Genomic DNA, 22262 nt, shown 5'->3' on the forward strand with positions numbered 1-22262 from the left:
CTTACATTACAGGCTCTTTGCTAGAAAAGCTGTAACAATACTAAAATTCCATATTGAGAGTGACACAGTTCTGGAGGAGTTAAGAAAAAGTGACAAATGCCTTTATATTTACAGAAACACACAAAAATAATCAAGCTAAAAAACAGAAGCTTCGAACATAAAAGAACAGACTGACTTCTTGTTTAATTTTTTTGATTTTTTTTATTTGGGAAAAGTGCTTCTTACAAAAGGCAGCTGCAAAACAATACGTTATAGACCTCAGAACAATTTCTCATTCCATTTAAAAGTGAAAGGAGAGGCAGTCTAGGGGACAAGAGCAGCAGGAGAACAGATCACGGGGCATCCACAAGTCAATAAAAAACAGCAATAATGTAATGCAAGGTTAAAATTCCTGTGCCGGGGCTTTGGTGGCAAAGTAATTTCTCAATGCAAATTACAGCCAGAAACTGCATGACTGCCTTTGTAAGCAGTAAGTCACATAAACTGAACAGCTTTACCAGGCAACCTGCCTCACTCAGCTGCAGAGAGCACGTGAACCTCAGAGCAGCTGAGAGGAACAGTGATTTCCTAGCAAAGTTCACGGCTTAAGTGTTTACATGAAGTTCTAAAACTTACAGAGCGATAAAGCTAAAGGGTCCTCTCTGGTGTTCCTCTGACCCCACCTTGGCTAACCGGATTTCTGCTCCTGACAACCCTAACCATACACATGAAATAGAGCTGGTGTATTAGGGAGTGCTGTTTATCAAGTTAAGCACTAGTTAAGATTGTTGCCGCAGACTGGGCTGAGACCACTAAACCAGTTTCACGTCCAGTTGGAGGCTACACTTCATGCACCAAGAGGGGATGAAAGATGGTTTTGTTATTTTTTAACTTACAGAGTCTCCCCATCCTTGAGGTCCAACTCCACATTTATCGGTATATACACATAGAGAGTTCTCCTTTCACAAAGACATTTTCCTTTCATGCTAAACACAGTAAAAACCCAGAACGTTCACACCTGGTTCTGGTTACACAGTAGTAATAGTAATGTGCAAGTAAACAGAGACCAAAATCACAAATGAAGACGTGTACATGAGGGGGCTGGAACGGAGCTGATGCCAGAAAGAGTATTTGTATCTGGCCTGAAAGTAATGGTACAAAGACAGAAGAAGGGCCATCAGCCAATTTACATCCCCACTGCATGGCCACTGCTCATTTTTGTATCTGGGCTCTTCAAAATGAGTGTGGAAGTCCTGTAAACACTTTAACCCTGGAACTGGGTGAACTCTGTTGGGTACACAGATGAAGCAACAAACCTAAGCTAACTGTTTGACAGTTAAATTTATTTTTACAAAAACTAACATTTTAAAGATTTATTTCTTGTTATTTGTTTAAACAGAGGAAAAACAACACTCCTGGGGTGGGAGAGGAGGGGATGGGAAGAGACAGACCCTGGGTAAAAGTTATTACAACAGCACCTGGAATTGATCGGCCTGCCTAGGAGAAACACAGGCACTGCCACAACACCACAGGTAATAGCTACTGCCTGAAGCCAAGACAACAGTCCACACTCCACTGACAGGTGCTATAGATCCAAGTCATAATAATCTTCCAGCTCATCATGAAATAAGTCCCACTCGTCCTCGGAATCCGTTAGCTCATCGTCACCTCCTGCTGCCAACAGCATAAGCAACATCTCACCAAGCTCAAAGGTCACCACCTCATCCTCATCGGTTTCAAATGGATCACCATTCTCCCGCTCCTCGATGAACTCCCAGAACCGATTCCTCCGCTGGGCCTGCAAGCGGAACACAAGCATTTCCCCGGGTGACCACATGGTACAAAGTAGGAGCCCTTCCAGAGGCTGGCAATGTTCAGCCCCTGGTGTACTTTCTGACAGGCAAGAAATCACAGTTCTCATTCAGGGAGATACTGACCTCCAGTAGAATTTACCCTTACACTCCCCTATTAATGCTACCCAATATTTCTACTTCAATATGTTGTAAGAAAGTTTTCCAAATTTAGTCTTTTCGTCTTGGCCTCCAGCATTCACAAACTTCAGAGTACTGATTCCTTCAAATTTACCATTACAGAGGTCTATCAGAAGGGGTGAGGGGGGAAAGGAAAAAGTCAACATCTCCCTGTCCTCTTCTCAAGGCAGAAGACATAATGCACCCCCCTCTTGTGCTCTCTGTATGGAAAGAACAAACAAACAGCAGCACTGACCCGGTATCTACTCGATGTTCCCACTTTGGGTCTCTGTGGCTCCTCTTGGCGGCCATCAGGGTATTCATGCTTATAAAAACAGTTCCCTCCAAATGGACAGCTTCCACGGCCTTCATCAAAGTACCTGCATGGCTTGTTGCTGGAAAGGAAAATATCGCAACCCTTACTGAGTGCAGACCCCAATCGGGACTTCAGAACTGCATTTACCTGTAGGTCCACAAGGATCTCAGGTACCAGGGGCTGAAGGTATTTTGTCAGTGTAAGACTAACACACAGAAGTGATGTATTACACAACACGTTTGGGCCAATGCATGCAGAGGGACACTGATGGTTTGCAGTGCACGAGCTTGTACTGCCTTATGGCTACACCACCAGCCTTTTGTGTATAGGAGGGAAAGACTGAGGTCAAAGAACACGGGAATAGCTTTGGGACTGTGTGGTTGCATGCATCTGTGGGCAGATAGGCAAAGATGCACTTCACACAAGGTGGTGAAAGGAGGTGTGAGAGGGGCTTTACATCAACACCCTTCTCCATGTGTGCCTTTATCTCTGCAGTCTCAACTTGACAAAAGGCTGCATTGCTCATACCTCATTGCCTCCTTGTATTTCTGAATGAGTTTCTGCTTCTCTTCCTTCTCCTCCACCCAGTACTCACTTGGAATGACAAAGTTAGATGTGATCCGACATTCTGGGCAGGACCTGGGAAACGAACAGACTGTGCTGCAAAATTCCACATTACAGGGCGCTCTCCCTCCTATATAACAAGTCATGGCACATATCCATCTTTAAAGAGGTATTGCACTTGTATACTTGCTGTACGACCTTTTCAATCTACGTTCTCTTACACGAGGATAACCTAAACTCTCTTCAAGAACTCAACGGCAATGGCAGCTTGTCTCAGAAAAGCTTGAAAAAACACTTCACACGGACTCCTTTTTCTTTAGAATTAAATAAATTTATTTTGGTATGATTCCTGTATTTATTTGACTGGAAGTCTGTACTTTTTAGAACAGCCTTAGATGGAGTAATGTTTTGTCAACTAAGTGATGCTCCAGGGCAGTAATGAATTAAGCAGCATACATTCTGAACTGGTCAATCTGTTTCTAGATTCCTGTCTGAGTGTCCAAGACATAAACAGTAACCACTGGACAACATGCTACTAAATAAACAGTTATTTTCTACCATTGAGTTTAGCCAACTTAAAATGTATTAACCAAATCAGAGTGTAAATGTTATCCCCAACAATTATTTCACTTCCAAACTAAGTTAGTATGCATTAAATGCAGTCTCTGTGCAGTCTGCATCTGGAAGTCTGTTGCAAGTTGTCACAAGTTACTAAGTTCTTCCATAGTAACAAAGCACAATCGAAATGGGAAAGTGCCTCACTTTATAATCTTGCTCTCAAATTGCTTAGCACTCCTCCACTTGCGGATGCACTTGAGACAGTAAGTGTGGCTGCAGTTGGAGAGGATCCCAAAGCGGCGCTCACTAGGATTAGCTTTCTCATACACCACCTCCATGCATATCCCGCACACCATGTCTTTACTACGCTGGACGGCAAAGGAAAGCTCCATGTCCTTCTCGTGAGCTTCAATGCAAGACTGAAAAGGAGAGACAAAGAAAACGACTACAGAGACAACTGTTCACCTGGTGAGGTCTAAGCAGGTTTTTAAACTCAGTTTTACTCTGCTGTTTTCCATACTGAATGGAGTATGATTAAACTGAAAAAATCTTTATCCTCAAAATAAAATTTGCTCAGACAGGGAACGATCAGTTCACAGTTCAAATTCCTTTTTCAGACTTTCCTTGTGAACATGAAAAGGCAATCTAAAAGACCATCCAGTTTTACTAGGCAAAGAAAAAAGCTTTAGGATCTTTAAGCAGACTGCTCTCCCAGCACAGATAAGGAAACCCAGCTGCTTTTGAGCAGGGCCATGACAGGAAACAGTCTAGTTTACAACCGGAATTTCATTCACTGCCTGACCTGCACACACCTTCAAATGGTAGGGATTAGTTACGAGTGATTGAGGAGAGCTAGGAAGCAATAACTTGGAGCTGTTTAACACCAGACAGTTGTTTGCTTACCTTTATGTGCTGAGATCTCTGTGCAGCATCAATTGGATGCAAGACCTGCAGGCCACACATATCACACACGTCCCCATGGATGTACACGCAGTTTTCTCCATAACGACACTCTCCTAATGCAGCGTAGGGGCACAGCTCCTTCTTTATCTCCACATCTGCTTGCTGCTTTTCATATTCTTCCTCAATCACCATTTCCTGCAAGGGTGCTTCAGCACAGAAAGGGGCAGCTGGGAACAGAATGAAAGACAGTAAGCAACACATTTGGATTTAGAGCACCAAGAGTAAGAACATTCAAGTTATCCAAAGAGAATAATAAAAAAAACAAGGTTCATTTCAGTCCAAGCTTCATGCACCCTCAATCTGAACTAACAGTTATTTTTCCCACTCCAGAAATTTCAAGACCAATTTCTTCATCCTTCAACCCAAGCAAGACTAAAGCTATCAAGGCTTCAGTGGTCAGGGTAGATCCACTTACAGGCTAAGTCCACACTAGAAAACTCTGAGTAGTCCTCAGCTTCTTAAATATATTGCTATACATATTCTGGTTCAGCAACAATTAAATAAAGGCTACAGATCTCTCTCTGCTTTTAGAATCAATTTCACATCAGCTAAATTTTTCACGTCAGCTAAAGCTAACAGTTTTTGTCCCCAGAAATTACACAGCTAATAAAGGGAGTAATAAAGGTGTATCCAGCATAATAAAATGCTAGTATGGGAACACCACATCAGCAGTTCCTTATGTGCAGGTTAATTAGCACGTTGCTGTTCAGCATGAACAAACTTTCATTTCTAGACTCCCATGCATCTCTAGGAATTACACAGAAGTGGTTTTCATGCCTCTCAAACTAACTCAGTTCTACATATTTGCCAAAAAAACTATCCTAAACAGATATTGTCTATCACCCAAACAGATGAACGTAAGAAACTGAAGTTCAGGCTATTTTCACTGCATTCTAAGCTGGCCATCACTTTTGCAAAACCCTAAGTGAATTCCTGTACCTAATTCTAAATTGAATCAAAATCTGTATTGTTTCTCTTCCCCATTTAGACAGCTGCTGCTTAACCTGAACCTCCTGAACACACCATTGTTTGGATCACCACGAGTCAAACAGGCCTTTTGAGATTATTACATAAGCAGGATGATCACTAAATTACAAGATAAAAGCAGTCAGTGTGAAATTGAGGATGTAATAAACATAAAGTATTATTATATTCAGAAAAAACACCAGTAAGAACAGCAGCTGGACTTCATTTACATAACCAGCTGTTACAAGAGTAACAAGTTAGCCATGCTGTAAGAAAGCATAACTTTTAGAAGCTGTTCAAGTACTAGATTTGGAGAAGTTATCAGAAACTACCAGAAGCATACTTGGATCAGCAAAGTGAAGGACAAACTCCTTCTCAAAATGAATCAGAGGCTGCACAATGGCAGTTTTCAACCCCATGGAGCAAAGAGATAAAATAGGCATGTATCAGTCTGTTAGTTTGGGGACACAGGTAAAGAAAAAGCAGGTCCCTGAGACCTCAGAGTTTTAGGGGATCAAGCAAATATTGAAGATTAGTGTAGGAAAAAATTAGCTCTCAAAATAAGATCAAGTCTGCTTCCTGAGCCATGTCTGACTGTAGCAGTCACTCACATCGATCTTGGACCAGTGTGTTCGTTAGAAACGTGTTTCTAAAGCAGGTGTGTAATAGAATAATAAGTCACCTGCCAACCTGCTCACTTTTCAGTCAGAGACTCCCAACGAAAGCATGCTCATTACCTCTTCTTCCCCATGAGTTCTAGTGACCTAGCACCAAGAAAAGTAACAAAAAACCATATACTAGGCTCTACCTACTCTTCTGAGTAGCTCAGCATAATATGAAAATAGGCACATACTTCCTGAAATCCCACTTGCCCTGTCCCATTTGAAATCCATGGTCTTCACTTCCAAAAGAAGTAACAAAAATCACAACTACCATCCAGAATTTATTCCCTCAACTGCTGTATTTGCCAGTGTTTGTTTTAGTTAATGTTGTTACAGATTTTTTACCTAGTTGAGGGCCATGAAGATGATTAGAGGGATCGAACACCTCTCCTATGAGGAAAGGCTCAGAGAGTTGGGGTTGTTCAGCCTGGAGAAGAGAAGGCTCCGGGGTGACCTTATTGCGGCCTTCCAGTACCTGAAGGGGGCCTACAAGAAAGATGAAGATGGACTTTTTACAAGGGCATGTAACGATAAGACAAGGGGTAATGCTTTCAAACTGAAATTCAACCTGAAAGAAGGTGGGTTTAGATTAGAAATAGGAAGAAAGTCTTTACTGCAAGGCTGGAACAGCATGCATATTTTCTGTATCAACTACAGTTTTGCTTCCTCTTTGAAAGCAAAACTAGAGACATTCAAAAGACTTCGCTGCCTCCGTAGTTACAAATCCAACATCACTCAGAGTAATATTCGCTCTCTATGATTCTGTCTGCTGTTTCCCAAACCACTGCTCTCCAGTAGGTGGACTCAATCCCCACCTTCTCACTGCCCACTTCCCAGTCAACAGGGTTAAATTCATGCTAGTGGAAAAACTGGTTTGTTACCTTCAATCCACACACCACCTGCTTCCACTCTGGGACACACTTTGTAGCATCAAATACATTCATCTTGTAGTACCAGGAAACAGACACCTAATTCAGTGTTTCTTGTATTTCTGCCTTTCTACTCTTCCTCAATACTCCAGAACATGTAGCAGCAGTAGCTGCAGAACAAATATGGAAATGTGGCACATTTGTACAACAAACAAGTGAATATCCAAAGAATCATTGCTGGTACTGAAGTGGACTTCAAGATACCAGGTTTAGTCTCAAATCAGAGATCCATAGTAGAAGATAAGCATTATAGCCCAAGCTATGCATGGTTAAACTGCCACCCCTGAATGTTCATTATTTGTAAGTCAACTTAAAACACACAGGCTTCTGGCTAACCTTGACAAATAAGTTCCATTTTAAAGTTACTAAGCATCTGTACATTTCTCCAGACATTTGACAAGAATAATCTGTAAGGCTTTACACTGTAGGACATACTGCATACATCTACCTGATCACTACAGCAAGGTTCTTCATTTCTGTAGCTTCAAAAAGACAGTGGCTTCAGAACAGTAAAGCTTTTTCAAACACAGCTTTTAACAAGTCACCATGGGAATTAGCATCACGGCACTGTTCAGAACAGAAACGGCTGAGTATCTTTGTACATTAAAACACATCAAATTTGAAAGGATATAAAACAGAATTTGCAACAAGATTCAGAGAAGAGAATGTTATTTAACTTAATCTGGCACAAGTTTCCATGAAAAATGAGCCTGACCCTTAGAAAAAGAAACTGTTTCAGTTAAATTAAGTTGACAGTATAATGAAAAATTCATACACTTCGGGAATTCCAGAGAAAACACCAGCTTTTCCTTAAGGAGTAGGTGTATTTAAAAGATCTCTGGCTGTTCAAACTCGCAATCAATTGATTCCAGTGGAGGGCCACCCAGTCATTAATGAGGCTGAAGCCCAAGAAGAGAGACTGACTCTTGTTGGATGTGCACAGGACAAGCGTCAGAAGGCAAGCTGAGGCAGAGAAAAATCCAATTACATACTAGGAAAGAGGTTTTCCCTGTAAAGAAGTCAAACACTGCAAAAGATGCCCAGAGCTTATGACACTTTGAACATCTCCAAGGATAGAGATTCAACTAAACAAAGCCCCCAGCAACCTTGGAGCAGGAAATGAACCAGATGAAATCCAGAGGTTCTTTCCAACCTAAACTATTCTATTCTGGTTGAAAGAGTATTAAAAAAAAAAAGGGATCCTTTGTCTCAACAAGCACGGAAGCTGTATCTTTTTTGACTGTAAGGTGACACACTAACAGGTAGCAGTCAAGTTTTTCTTCCTTTGGGATATGCTGAAGTCACACATTCATCAAACAACTCCATAATCAAACATCTCAACAATGCTAGCAAACTGTTTGTGTCATTTGGTCATTCCTTTCCTCTTCACTCTCCTCAAACCAGATCACAGCAGGCTGTAAGCAGCACCCTGGAACACTGAGAAGGTAATTCTCTTTTCAGATCTGAGAATCTGAGGAGTGCTGTGGAGACAAAGTAGCATATAATTTGAGCACTGTATGGCAACTTTGAACTCTTCTGGACACAAGGTGTCCATTTTGAATTCACACAGTAATTTAAGTACTCAGGGCCTTCAGTATTAGAGAGCCAAACTGAAATGATTTTTAAGTAAACACCTTCAGCCTGCTTTTCACTTAAAATTTAAGACTTTGTACTACCTTTCTGCAGGGAAAGTAGATGACAATTACGCTACTCAAAGTGTCTGGTCCCATATGATGAGCTTCTTCAGTCTCGACCTTATCATGGTCTGTCACAGTAATAGCAAGTTCAGTCTCAGAAAGGTAACTAGAATAATTCATTTTTGGCCTCTGGCCTGAACTGCCATGTATGCATGAAAGCAAATGTTAGGCTTCAATTCATTCCACAGGAATCTGTACCTCCACTGAAAAACCTTTAAAAGACTGCAAAACCACCCTGAAACAAGCCAACTGGCCCAAAACACAAAGGCAGCAGATTATCTTCCACGAGTAGTGATATTAATTGCATCACCAATATTTTCTTCTCCAATCACATATGCAAACTAAACCTGACAGAAAGAGACCCCCCCCAGTCATTCAGAGGCACAGCACAGCAAACACAGTCACACAGAGACTGTCAAAGTACACCCAGTTTCAGAACAACAGTAATAACTGATGCGGAACAGTCAGTCCAACTTCACATTGGAAAACTCAAGCTCACTTGAAGGGGTTAATAAATATGAATAGCTGTACCCAAAAGCATTAAGATAAATGCACTACATGTGCAATTATTTACAAACTGTTGACCCATGATGGAAATCCACTGCTATCCCATGATCAGCTTACCACGTCCACAGTACGGCTGCCCAGGGACAAACTCCACAGCATTCACCCAGTCTTCAGCACCTACTCCTGCAGCTGCCAGATCCGTGTTTTCATCTTCTATCTCAGCAATAAATTCTTCAACTGTTTCAGGGAGCGGTGCGAAGTCTGAGGACACTGAGGGATAGATTTCTGCATCTGGATTCACATCTGCCACTTCTTCCTGTATTAGTGGCTTGGTATGTTCATACCTAAAAAGACAAACATCATCACGTCAACTTTTCATAAAAAATACTTTTGGTAGAGCAGACCAATGTATTGGAAATAAACTGATGAAGATGTGAACGTGCTGTTTGGAAGGAGGACCTAGAAATGGCTTGAAAGAGAAAGTCACTGATGACCCTTTATAGAGACATGCTTCCACTTGTGTAATCTGTCAGCGCTGCTTAAGGAAACGGAAGGAACTCATGATTTTAGAGAAAACGGAGCAGCATAACACAATTTTTACTTAATTTACACAGACAAAACTTCAATTATGTCTACAACTGGTCAGATACCTACTGTGCATATGCAGTACTGCTGAATGAGAAAAATTAGTTCATTCAGCTTTACTTCAGAGAACCCCACCAACATAAATGATTCTTTTCCTGTGTCTGAGCATGTTGTGTCATTCAGATTTTACACTGAATTTTAGTATTTATTTCTAGTGCCTCTTTCAACTCACTGTGGAAAATGATGCTCAGAACACTTTGATCCCTACCACCCACAAACAGGAAAGCACCATTTCCCTCAAAAATCTGTCTTCTAGCAACTAGTAGACTACACGGGGAAAATAAATTACAAGTGTACCTTTGAAGTCTTGGATATTTGCTGCCTAATTTCAAGGACAACAGGAGGGAATTTTTTGAGATCATACAAAAGTTTTAAGTGACTGTGATTAATTTACCTTTTGTCAGATTGAAAACACCAAAGTGTCACAGTTCTTGCACATTAAAGAGATGCTCCCAACCAAATGTCAGCTTTGAAATCCTAATCCTGTGAAGCCCAAATTTAAAAGTCAAGCCTTCAGTCCTCTACATCAGTGGCCTCCAAAGTGCATGCACCCTATGAGGTGTGCAAGACAAACCACTGGGGTGCAGGAAGAGAATACTAGAGCTTTTTGTAATTTTTCCCCCCTTAAAAAACAAAGTATTAATATTTAACATACAGGTTGACAGCAGTGTCCTCACTCAGCCCATATGTCAGAGGGTCCCACGTGTGGTATGTACGAGGTGCCCTGCAAGAGGAGCAGGTGTTCCATCACCCAGTGGGGCTGACAGTGGCACCCCCCCTCATTCACTCACTTTCAGCATATTGCAACACATTGCAGTTTGCTTGTGCCCACTTAAATGGATTGACAGATGATATTATCTTGTTTTACCTAAAGTAACCCTGACAAAGAGAACAAGTGCCTTGAAAAGATTCCCGCAACTGTGTACTGACGACAGTTCTGATAATGTGAGCAAAAGCAAACAAGAAAATGTCAGAGCTAGCACTTCTACTCCTACTACTGCAAGCTCTTCATCAGCCACTCTACAAAGTAAAAACAATGCCAGCCTATTCAGCTCTGACAAGAACTTGGGGGGAGGAGGAGCACAAAATAAATCAAGATTACCAAGAAGGCAATTTGAGACAAGGATTTACATCCACTGTTATTAACAAAGAACCTTGCCCTCAGTGTATACTGTACCATGAGATATTAGCTAATGATAGCAAGAAGCCATCTCAGTTAGCAAGACACTGAAAATCTGAACATTCAGAACAGGAAGACAAACCTCTACAATTTTTTCCCACGATGTTTCAAGTCATACCATACTCAACCCAGTGCTTTAGAGAACTTTTCATGAAAGTGTTTAAAAGCCTCTTCTGAGGCTTGTTACATAACAATGAAAAACAAAAAGCCACATACCACTGGACCACTTGTTCTTCCTACTGTGGTAAAAATGACTGAAACTACATATGGAAAACAATATGGTGACAAAGTAAAACAAGTTCCTTTGTCAGCAAATACTGTTGGGAAACACACAGAAAACACTGCTAGAGATCTGAAGAAACAAGTACTAGAACTAGTGTGAGGAGTTTGTTGTACAGGAAGAAAGTACAGATGTTTCTCACATGTCTCAGCTTATACTTGTTAGATTCTGTTTCAATAATAAAATACACGAAGAACTACTTTTTGTGAGACACCAAAGAAAAGATGTACCAGAAGAGAAACATTTTCAACAGTAAATGACTACCTTAATAAAAATAATGCTTTATGGGAAAACTGCAAGTGAAATCACTGAAGGAGCAGCTGCTCTGACAAGAATTCCAGGGTAAGGTTCCAGAGATAACACCACACCAGAAATTCATTCACTGCCTCGTTCATAGGTAAGATATTGTAGCAAAGATGGATCCAGAAGCACCCAAGAACTAAAGAACGCCATCAATATAGTCAATTTTGTAAAAACAAGACCTTTAAATAGTCAAACGTTTACAACAGTTAAGAGTTGCAGAGCCACCATAAAAATCTTTTCTATCACACAGATGTTTGCTGATTATCTCATGGTAAAGCAGTTAGAAATTGATGACTCAAGGATGAGTTATATATGTTTACTTCACAAAGACAAGTGGTCCAAATTTGTGACCTTTTCCGTGATGACAAGTCGCTATTAGTAATAAGCTACTGAGCAGATATTAAAAAAAAAAAACAATAAACCAAAACCAAATACACTCAAAGTGCCCCTTCAAGGCAAAGACATTCTAAGAACAGGTAATTGCTCTTTCAAAGAAACTTGTAGTATGCAGACAACATTTTGAAAATGAAATATTTCCATCACCATGCAATTTTATTGGCAAAAACTATGCAAGTGTGTCAACTCCAAAAAAAACTTCCATATCTTGTACACTTAAAGCTTGGAAACAATTCTCTAACATGTTTAAAAATCTTCCAAACTCAGAGGTCCTGTGCATTTTGAACCCATTTGCTAAAAATATAACAATGCAACACCTTCCAGCTAATCTGTAAGAACAGCTGATTGACATCAGGGAAAATGGAAATTTACCAGCTAAATTTATCACACATTAGTAAGTGCAGCCAACAACACACTTCCTTTGGGATCCGCGTATCTTTGTGAAAGATCTTTTTCAGTTCTGACAGCCATTAAAACCAAGGAATGAAAAAAACTGAACTTCAAATGGGACCTTCAAATAACTATTGCAAAGTGTTAAACTAAGATTTTAGAAAACAGTGAATCCCACTGAATCAACATTACTGTCAGTAAAAAAAATATTATTACTAATAAGGTTTTTAGTGACAGCAACAATAGTTTTGGACTGTTTATAAAATTTTTATTAAGTATTGTTTATTTCACCTTTAATACATCCTTTCTTAAATTCTGATTTGTGTGTATGTTTTATTATGTACATAACATTAGCACAACAGCAGATACATATAAACTATAAATAAATATGTATGTTGGTGGGAGCTCAGAAGTTTTTCACTGATGGAGGCATGATCCAAAGTTTGGAGACCATGATCTAAATGATCAAGAAAGCAACACTGGCACACAGAAGGCTTACAGGGAGGCTTTTTTTATTCTCTTTCTTATACATACGTGAAAGCAAAGCTAACTATGAACTACCATATTAAATCATGATGCAAATATTTAGTCATTCATTAGAACTGCAATAAGACAGAATGTTAAAACTTCTGATAAACTTCAGTAAAATCAATGTACGATGAAACAAACACCCCTAGGCCTTTGTACAGCTTTGCTCCACTAGGAGAGTATCAGTTTCCTTTCTTCACAGTTGATTTTTTTTTTAATAATTTCAGGGGTACAGTTTAATTCATACTATGTGTCCTAGTTAGGACAGCTGAGACCAGTTCATCATGGTATGGGTGTAACCCAAAACTGTGTATTCTATAGCCTTCCATGCCATTTCCCAGAAACTGTTGTCAATAGACTATTCGCACCCTCTGCCCATAGAGCCTGACTCCTCAGGCTATAAACTAGGTGTTAAGAGGCCTGTGAGATAGGAGGATGCTCTTGTCCTCACACCCTTTGTGGTACTCCCCGCCCTGAGGGAAGCACTGAGCATTCCTGCCTGAACTGGAGGATATATAATCTTGGAGTCTTGGAACATTTTTAACCACTCGTGGGATCCAGAGGAAGACTGCAGCTCATCGCTCTCAACCAGACTTAGACCACCACCCTCAACTGGACTGCAATCACCACTTTTGACCAGACTGCAACAGCTCTCCCACCAGCAGGTTTTTCCCCTCTCCCTTTACTTTGGACTCAAGCGGGGCCCAAGGAACACCACTTTGTTCATGCCCCAGGGTGCTGGGTTATACATTTGGGTTTTGTGGGTTAAGACCAATTGTTTGTTTGTATGATTGTACTTACTGTATTATTTTAATAAATTGTTATTCTGACTTATAATCTCTCCTTTGAGTTGAGTTCATTTCCCCTGCTGGTTAACTCTTAAACCAGCACACTATGTTTTCATAATGTACAACTATTTTGTACAGGCAGCATTTTAGTACTTACATGACAAACTCCAATTACTTTTCCAAGATGGCAGTTCAAGTGTCAGAGTACCAAATCCTCAAGAGATAAACGATACCAGGGAAAAAAAATTCTTACCTGTTCAGCTTTTATTGTCACTTAACAAATGTAACTCAGTTTTATCCACTCAACTAGTCTGAATGTAGTCTCAGATTTCAACTAATCTACTCACATTATTAATAAACAAGTAAACCCCACATCTTGACAACTATTACTTTTACAAAAACAAGGTCTCACCTTCACTCACTTTTTTGCATAGCAAAGCAAACATTGCTACTTAGCAAGAGAACAGAGTATGTGAAAAGCTATTTTTTTAAATTTCTGAAGCTGCAATGAAAAAGGAGAACACTAAGATTCACTGCCGTTCTGTGAGCTCTCTACTCAGGGATTCAGAGTGAAAGGACTGCTGCAGGAGGGTCAAGAGCATTTCCTTACCTGCAATGATCTCCATAAGCGCAGCATCCTCGCTGGTAATACCTGCACACCATGGCAGACTGACTCGTGGAGAGGTCATGGGAGTAGCGGCAGTTGTCTCCTTCCTTGCAAACTCCATGCATGAAGTATCTGCAAGACAAAAGATTACTGTGAATTAAGGAGAAGCACTGAAGTTGCAAACAAAGTATTTGGATGATTTTGTTATTCTATAAATCAAGGTATGCTCAATTAAGAGCAGCACTAAAGACTCGTGGGACCCTGCTCCAGTATAAACATAAAAATAAGAACATCTGAGAAAAGAGGAAGCCTCAGCCATTCCACTGAATTGCACAGCACATTTAGGGACCTGCCCTTACAAAAGCCTGAAAAAACCCTGTAAAGCAAACAGTTATCCTGGGCCATGACACAGAGGAAAGAGTCTTGGACAAAGTTTTTACTTGTAGTTCCTGTGTTCTGATACAAGCAAAAACCTTAGAGAATCCCACCACCAAATCAAAGAATCAAAACCAGACACACCCTAAACAAAATGCCTGAGGGATAAAATCTATTCTGAATTCATAAATAATTCAATCAAAAGTGAATTTCCTCTCCAAGAATGCAAATCATGTTTGTGATGGATAATTACATCTGACAAAACACACGCATTGATTCCTGCAATAGGAGCCAAATAATCAGTTGAAGCACCCTGCTTCAATACTGTGCTGCCTGTCTTGAAAGATTGGAATAGTTTCAAAGCTTTTGAAGACAGTTTGCTACATTTTAGCATGTCCAGTAGCACAAGCTTAATCTTCAATTCAGCTGTTCAAGAAAACAAAACAGTCGGTTTCAATTTTAATTTTTTTAATTTTAACCTAGAAGACGCAAATTTCTTGAAACAAAAAGCACTGTAACTATTCAGATTCAGTATGTTCACATCAAAACTACAACTGAAAATACCAGTTCAAGTACATCTTTCCCAATCCACATAAAAGTATTAGCCAAGAAAAAAAAAAAGGAAAAAAATGAAAAAAAAGTCAAAACCTATGTTAGAGGTAATTATGTTTACCAACACTTCAGTTGAGAAAGAAGCAGTATTGTTCCCCAGACACCAACTAAGTTGCAAACTCTGAACTCATTGGAAATAGGAAGATCTCGCAAACAAGAAAATTTGTGAGGATTTAGGTTACACACAAAACACCACTTGAAGAAAGACTTAGAAGCAGATTATGCCCTTCTAAGCCCATACTGCTGCTGAATGGGGCAGTCCTGCCCTCCTCCTATTGCACTTCCACCATTTTGCACAGCCAGCAGAACCAGGTCCTCCAACCAGCTGACTACACTACACCGCCACACAGCCAGCACAGGAGAGAGGGATCATCTTTCAGCAGCCCAAACCAAGATTCAGTCAGCTCTTCATCAAACAGTACATTCAGCTGATATTCCTAAACAGGAAAGGTGACTAGTTGTTGAACTGCAAAAGCATTTCTGCACAACTATTTAGTCCAATATATTTTTAGGAAGTCAGATAAGACCAAGTGAATAATTCACCAAATGACATTTGCAATCCAGTATTAGGGAAGATATTAAAACGTGGGGTTGAGTTTTAAGAGATGCACAATACCAGTGTGTATTCAATGTACTAAGGCAAAAAAAAATCTGAACTGGTTTTACAGACCACCAGCTGACACTTGCCATCAGGCTGCAATTCACCCTCAAAATCCCCTGCCTGTACACTGTAGTCACGTATTTATTAGGTAAGAAATGTGGCCCTGCATAAAAAATAAGCAGTCCAAGACCAAGATGAAGCTCTGCAGGGTCAAGCACAAACTGCCAGCACACACCAGGAACAGGGTGTTGCAAAAACAGAACAATACCCAGCCTTGCACTCTCTGCTGTTAACAAAAAACACACAACACCCCCCACCAACCACACACCCCCCCCCCACCAACAAAATATCATAACCCACCCACAAACAAAGTCACTTCAAAAGAAAAAAAAAACAACCCAACTACCCATGAACTCACAGAACCAGAACATAACTGGAATTTCTGGCTTGCTTGCTTTTAAGAAATGGGAGTCATACCAATAGGGTAAAAAAAATAATTCAGGTTGTTTAGTGTTTGTTCTTTAACAAGTGTTATCTCCACCCTTTGCTGATTTCTACACAGCATTGCTTCCCCCATGTGTTGGGGCAGCAACTTCATAGCCACCTGCTGACTCAGACCAGGAAATGGCTGCAGATGGAACGTGACATTCCTTTCACTGCCCCCATGGTTATTTTTAACCTAGATCAGATCACTGCCCAGCCACACTGCTCCTTAAGCCAACAAAGCGTTGGGACAGCACTACAGCTCAAATAAGTGACTAAGAGAAAGGCACCAGTCTGAAGTGAGGACATCTGATAGAAACTACTTGGTCAACACGACTTATCCTAAGTACATAAGCCTCAAAATTAGACTCTCCCACTGCTTCTCAGACAGAGGAAATGGAGCTCCAAGTCTTAATTTCTTTCTTTGCCAGTTTAGGTTAGGAAATCCTCCGCAAATACAGACTCTGTATAATTCTGAAAGCTGTCACAATTCATTATAGAGAAACGGTAGGATATAAGGAAAAAGACCAAACGTAAACCACTCCCAAGTACAATTTAATTCACACATCACTTTTTAAGGTCTTCAATCCTAAACAGCAAATTCAGCATCATTTGAACAAGAAGGCTGGAGTGGGAGGGGAGAAAAATGTATTTCTCCAAGGATTACACCAACTTCCTCCACAACCCTCCCCCTCACCAAGAGGTAAGATTTTTACTGTAAGGTCACAAAGAATTTAAGACTTTACATATTGAATTGCAGCATTTGGCTAAAACATGCGTTAGTCACGTCAAGAAACAAACAAAGTGCATTATTTTGGGGGAAAAGGTAACAAAACTTATTTTGGAGAGCATCTTTATACACACAGATTATTAAATTTAACTCTACACAACAGCAATACCAGCCTCTTCATTCTTGTTATAGCAAAAAAAGCATCCTTAAAACTGAGAGACAGATGAGTTATCTGCCTCACTCAGTGACACATAGAAGGATATTTGAAACTTGCATTTGGTCAGGTAGTCAGAGAACACATGTAATTTCATCTGAAAAAGTAAAATTAGATCAAGACAAGTATATAACTGGATTTTCTCTGAGTCTCTGTGATGCTATCATCCAAAAAGCAATTATTCTGGCAGCAGTGCTCTCTGCCTTTCCTATTCAAATATACAAGCATAACTTGGTTAAGCTGCATAGGGAACCTACCACAGAACTCGTCAGAGTCCAAGCCCAGATCATCTCCCCCGTTCAGTTCATTGTGTGACTGTACAAAACACAAGTGACACCAACAAACAGAAGAATTTTCAATACATGGCTAGTTACAAATGCCTTGATCAAAACAACATATCCTTATATCAATATGCAATGCTTCTTTCCATAGCTTTTGAAGTTTGCAATGGGTTTCCTTATTCACATGGGGCTTGTTCTTTACTTCATGTTTCTACTTTGTTTTGTTTATCAAACTACTGGTTTTGCTAAATTAGAATGTCACACCCAACAGCAAACCCCGACCCAAGGCTGTGCCTGGCAGACAGGGATCCTCAGATAACAGCCAACTGCAGCCATTAGCTTCTTCAGGTGCCATACAGAGACTGGGAACTCCCAGGGAAGAAGGGAGCAAGGAAGAGGCTAAGCATGCTGATCTAGCACAGCATTCAGCCATATTAGTGGCTGATGACATTCTACTTGAGTTAGTAACCTTCAGAAAAAGGGGAAAAAAAGTTGGTCTTAATAGCACTGAGCTCCTTGTCCCTTCTTCTCCATAACCTCCTTTGGCAAGACGTTATCAGGAGATCCAGAACAGAGCAGCAACAGAAGGAATAATACAGGCAGGTTTGTGCCCCACATCTTATCCCTGGTGGTGCACTGAACTAAGGCATTAATTGACTACTGCACATTCTTTGTATGAAAAGACAGATAAATACCTGACCTAGGTTTTCAGAAAGAACAGCAAAGGTACAAACATGTAGACAGCTCTCAAAAGACACCAATTAGTTGCTAAGGGTTTTATTTGCATTCAGTTATTAAACAAACAAGTGAAATGTAATCTATTTACATCAACTTGATGACTTTTAGCATGACATCTGGAAAACACAAGTATCTGGAGCAAACAGTGCCAAGACTATGGAAAAATAGGTTTGCTATACCACTACTCCATAAAACCATCTATCCATCTCAACTGAAGGACTGAGAAACTTGGCAAGGATCACCATTCTTTTCCTTATTTCAAAGACAGCAATAAGAAAAAGATCAGAATATTAAACTAGTTCTGAATAGTTCTGCTATTTGTTCCTGATTAAAAATATTATAAATTATTACAAAGCACAAGAGCCCTGAAAACAGCTAAATCACAGAAGTAATATTAGAAAACTATTTTTCATCATCTCTTAGGGAGTGTGATGATTTCCTATATTTCACTGTGAGACTTCTAAACTTTAGGTGCAAGAAAAGCAGAAGGGTAACATCAGCACAACTATGTCTAGGAGAAATCAAAGTCCTTCATCTTAGTCACTGTGTCTCCCACTCTGAGATATTAATCATCCATCCCAAGGATATCACACTGGCACATTAAAACTCATTAGCCAACCTATTTATCATATCAGGTATTCAAAGGAGCAGCAAGCACTCATGCTACTAATTTTAAACCTCCCAGTTCCAATGGAACAGCAGTATTCCTTTAGCAGCCATGAAGTGCTAACCCATTTATACTGAAGGGACCACTGTCTCCCAGAAGTTTTTCAGGCAGCATTTACTGTCACCCTTATGATGGTTCAAGTAAAAAAGCCTGTGAACAAACAGAATTGTGCAGTGTTACTCAGACAGAAACTGCTGTACCTCCCACACTAAAAATGTGCATTTTGAAACTTAACCCCTTCATATTACTGTTAAATCCTCAAGCTCATTTATAAAAGTAAACCAAGATTTAATAATACGAAACATATCTTCTTGAATATGAATACATCCTACTGAAGCCAAACTTAGAAACCCAAAATTCTTATTACACATTCCCAGAAGGCCAAGTCAAAATTGTTAATTTCACTTTAAAGTCTGAGGAAAGCTATTCTGCCTACAACTGGAACAGCCCTGTAAAAATTAATAAAGCAGGCAATGGGATAACTAGCAGGATTAGTCAAAGAGAACAAAGAATGGAGATGTTCATCAGATCGTTGGCCAAGATCTCATTGTTTAAGCTCACGTTAAAGCACATTAACCATTACAAAAGAGTAGCTTTAGCTTCCTGCTAGTCCAGAGTGTTTGCAACTAAATATATTCCCTAGACAGATTGACTGCACTGCAGGACCCTGATGAACTTGACTGCTTCTGTACTATGGCAGTTACTGTCTTCAATAAATCGATCCTGCATCTATACCTGTCTATAGCCGTCCCACAAATCCAATTTGGCTAATTCAACCTTTCGATCTCCAGAAATTACGAGGCAATCTATACAGAAGGAGCACTGACCTTGCCTCGCTCGTAAAGCTGAGCTAAGCACGGGCCTCGGCCACTTCCTCCTCACGTTTAAGTGGCCGGCATCAAACATTAACCCGGGGGCTCGCCGGAGGAGCCCTCTGCAGGAGCGCTCCGAGAGCGCTGACAGACGGTGCTTCCCAAAGGGAACCAGTTAGTAGGGCATTAGCCAAAATAAATGTCGAATAGGGACGTTTTAAACAGGGCAGACTGAGCAGCACAGTGAAGGGACACAGCAAGCAAGCTCCTGCCAAAGCCAAGCAGCGGCTCTTCATGCTGCTGCTGCAACCTGCAATCGGCACAAATATAAAAAGAAAATGCGGGACAGATATAGAGCTGAAGCAAGATCTGGAGCCTCTTCCTTTCTGCCCAAGAGATGATCCTTTTTACTTCCAAGTGACTCGGAATGTACTTGCTCAGAAACTTATTCGGGCTAAAAGTAATTTAAAATTATTATTTTTATTTTTCTTTATTTAAAAATAAAATTGAAAAAAAATCAGGACATACTCCTCGATGTTAATCTTGGATTACCATTTGCTTTCATACAAACTAATATGTCTGCATTCACAAAACTGTTTTAAATTCCTTTCTGCCTGCCAACAGACCAGCAGTGTAGATTTAAAAATAGTCCATCTGGCAAGCTTTAAAACACGCAGCACGGCTTGCATAACCCCATACAGAAGATTTATCAGAAATACGGTTTAAGGGAAAACGCCGATAGGAAATGACGCAGCACCTCGGTGTGACACGGGCAGCAGCGCTTCTCGCCTCCTCCAGCCTGCCCTGACTTATTCCTGCTCTCCTCTTTAATAACTAATTGTCGCTGCATCAATCGGGAATTCGTTTCCAATTTTAAATGTGGATTGAAACGCACAAGCGCTCGAATTACTTCGCATTTCCTGCTCTGTCGCGCTTTGCGGGACGCGGCTGCAGCACTTCCTTCCCTTTCCCTTCCTTTCCGGCCGCCCTTCGCGCCGGGCGCTGCGGGGCCGTTCTCACACAATGAACAGCAGCCCGCGGCTCCTCGCAAGGCGCCGGCAGCGCCTCCAAACCACCCCGGGCGCGGCGCGGCCCCAGAAACAAACCCTATTCCGCGGGTCGGGGCCAGGACCGCACCGCCCCCACCGGCGGGCCCGGAGCTGCGGCCGCGCCGCCTCCCGCGGGAGCCCCGCCCGGGGTCGGTGGCGGGTCCGGTCGGTGCCGGTGCGGCCGCAGCCCCGGCCAGGCCGCGGGGCCCGTTCGCCGGCCGCGGGGGCGCGCGCCGCGCGGGGCGGGGCTGGGAGCGCGCCCCCGCGGGCGGGCGCGCGCCGCGCGTACGTGACCGTGGGGGGAGGGGGGGGTTAAGGGGGCAAGGGGGGGGAAGCGGCGGCAATGAGGGAAAAGCTCCTGCGGGGTGAAAAGAAGGGAAAGGAAGGATAGGGAAGGGAAGGACAGGGAAGGGCGGCCGCGCCCGCCCCCCCCCGCCCGCCCCGCCGCAGACACGGCTCGTACCTGCAGGTGACCTGCTTGGTCCAGCCGCCTCCCCCCGGCCCCGCGGAGGGCGGCGGCACGGCCGCGAAGTCGAAGGCGGCGGCCGCCGCTCCCGTAGCCGCCTCGGGCGCGCCCAGAGCCGCGGCCGCCGCACCCGCCGTTGTCTCCAGCGCCGCCACCGCCTCCGCCATTTCTGTTTATCCCGCACGGCGGCGGCAGCGCCGGAAGTTCCGGGAGGGGAGCCTTCCGGCCTGGGGGGCGGAGCGCGACGAGGCCCCGCCCCCTCCCTCCTGAGCGGCGGCTCCCATTGGCCGAGCGGGGCGCGCGGGCGGGAGCGCGCGGGGCGTGGCCGGACCGGTGCTGCCCCCGCGCGGCCGCGCAGACCCGCGCGCGCCCCCGCGGCGCCGGCGGGAGCGCCCCCGACGCTGCCCCGCGCCTGGGCCTCGCCCCGCCCGGCAGAATCAGCTGGCGCCGGGAAAGGGCTTTTTCCCGGGGGCAGCAACACGGAACGGCGACATGGCGCCGGCCGGGAGGTGGGGGAGCAAAACGGGTCAGTGGCGCCTCAAAAGCCCGACCCGAAAGTCGGCACTGAGCCACCCCGTGCTGCGCTTTTGGGCTGAGAGACATCGCCTCCTCCTGCCGTAATATCTCCCTCATGGGGATATTCAAGAACCATCTGCACGCAATCCCGTGCCACGTGCTCCAGGACGACCCGGCTGGAGCAGGGAGGTTGGACTGGATGTCCCACCGTGGTCCCTCCCGACCTCACTGGCTCTGTAATAAATCCTGGTTGTGAAACTCCTGCTTGCCCAATCCACATCATGTCCTTGGCTTCTCACCGACAGGAGTCTTGAGCCAAGCACTAAACACACCCCAAAAAGACAGTGACAAGCAGGTGTTCTCTGTGATTCTGCATGTCTCTGCTACCTCTTCTGGATTCTGGTGGCCTAGAAGCAACCTTCTACAACAGAGAAACACCAGTAAGCAAATTCCAGCCTAACAACTCTTAACAGACTCTCAGAAAGCAGGT

The 22262-nt window shown here is 42.5% G+C and overlaps 1 protein-coding gene across 3 annotated transcripts; it reads right to left on the minus strand.

The window, feature by feature from the left end:
* Positions 1 to 181: 181 nt before the first annotated feature.
* On the minus strand, positions 182 to 21489 carry MKRN1 (makorin ring finger protein 1). 3 transcript variants are annotated; one of them, XM_017804698.1, is made up of 9 exons: positions 21254 to 21438; positions 14232 to 14360; positions 9229 to 9455; positions 6324 to 6464; positions 4291 to 4517; positions 3592 to 3806; positions 2794 to 2904; positions 2206 to 2344; positions 182 to 1777 (listed from the first exon to the last, which is right to left on the minus strand). In XM_017804698.1, exons 1-9 carry the CDS (start codon positions 21421 to 21423, stop codon positions 1565 to 1567), a joined length of 1572 nt encoding a protein of 523 aa, XP_017660187.1. In that variant the 5' UTR covers positions 21424 to 21438; the 3' UTR covers positions 182 to 1564. The 3 variants fall into 3 exon arrangements, with proteins under 3 accessions (XP_017660187.1, XP_017660189.1, XP_017660188.1); XM_017804700.1 differs by lacking the exon at positions 21254 to 21438 and adding an exon at positions 20499 to 20519; XM_017804699.1 differs by lacking the exon at positions 6324 to 6464 and having other exon boundaries at positions 21254 to 21489.
* Between the last annotated feature and the right edge of the window lie 773 nt (positions 21490 to 22262).

Source organism: Lepidothrix coronata, unplaced genomic scaffold (genome assembly GCF_001604755.1).
Source record: "Lepidothrix coronata isolate B3197 unplaced genomic scaffold, Lepidothrix_coronata-1.0 Scaffold10, whole genome shotgun sequence".
Classification (NCBI taxonomy): Eukaryota; Metazoa; Chordata; class Aves; order Passeriformes; family Pipridae; genus Lepidothrix; species Lepidothrix coronata.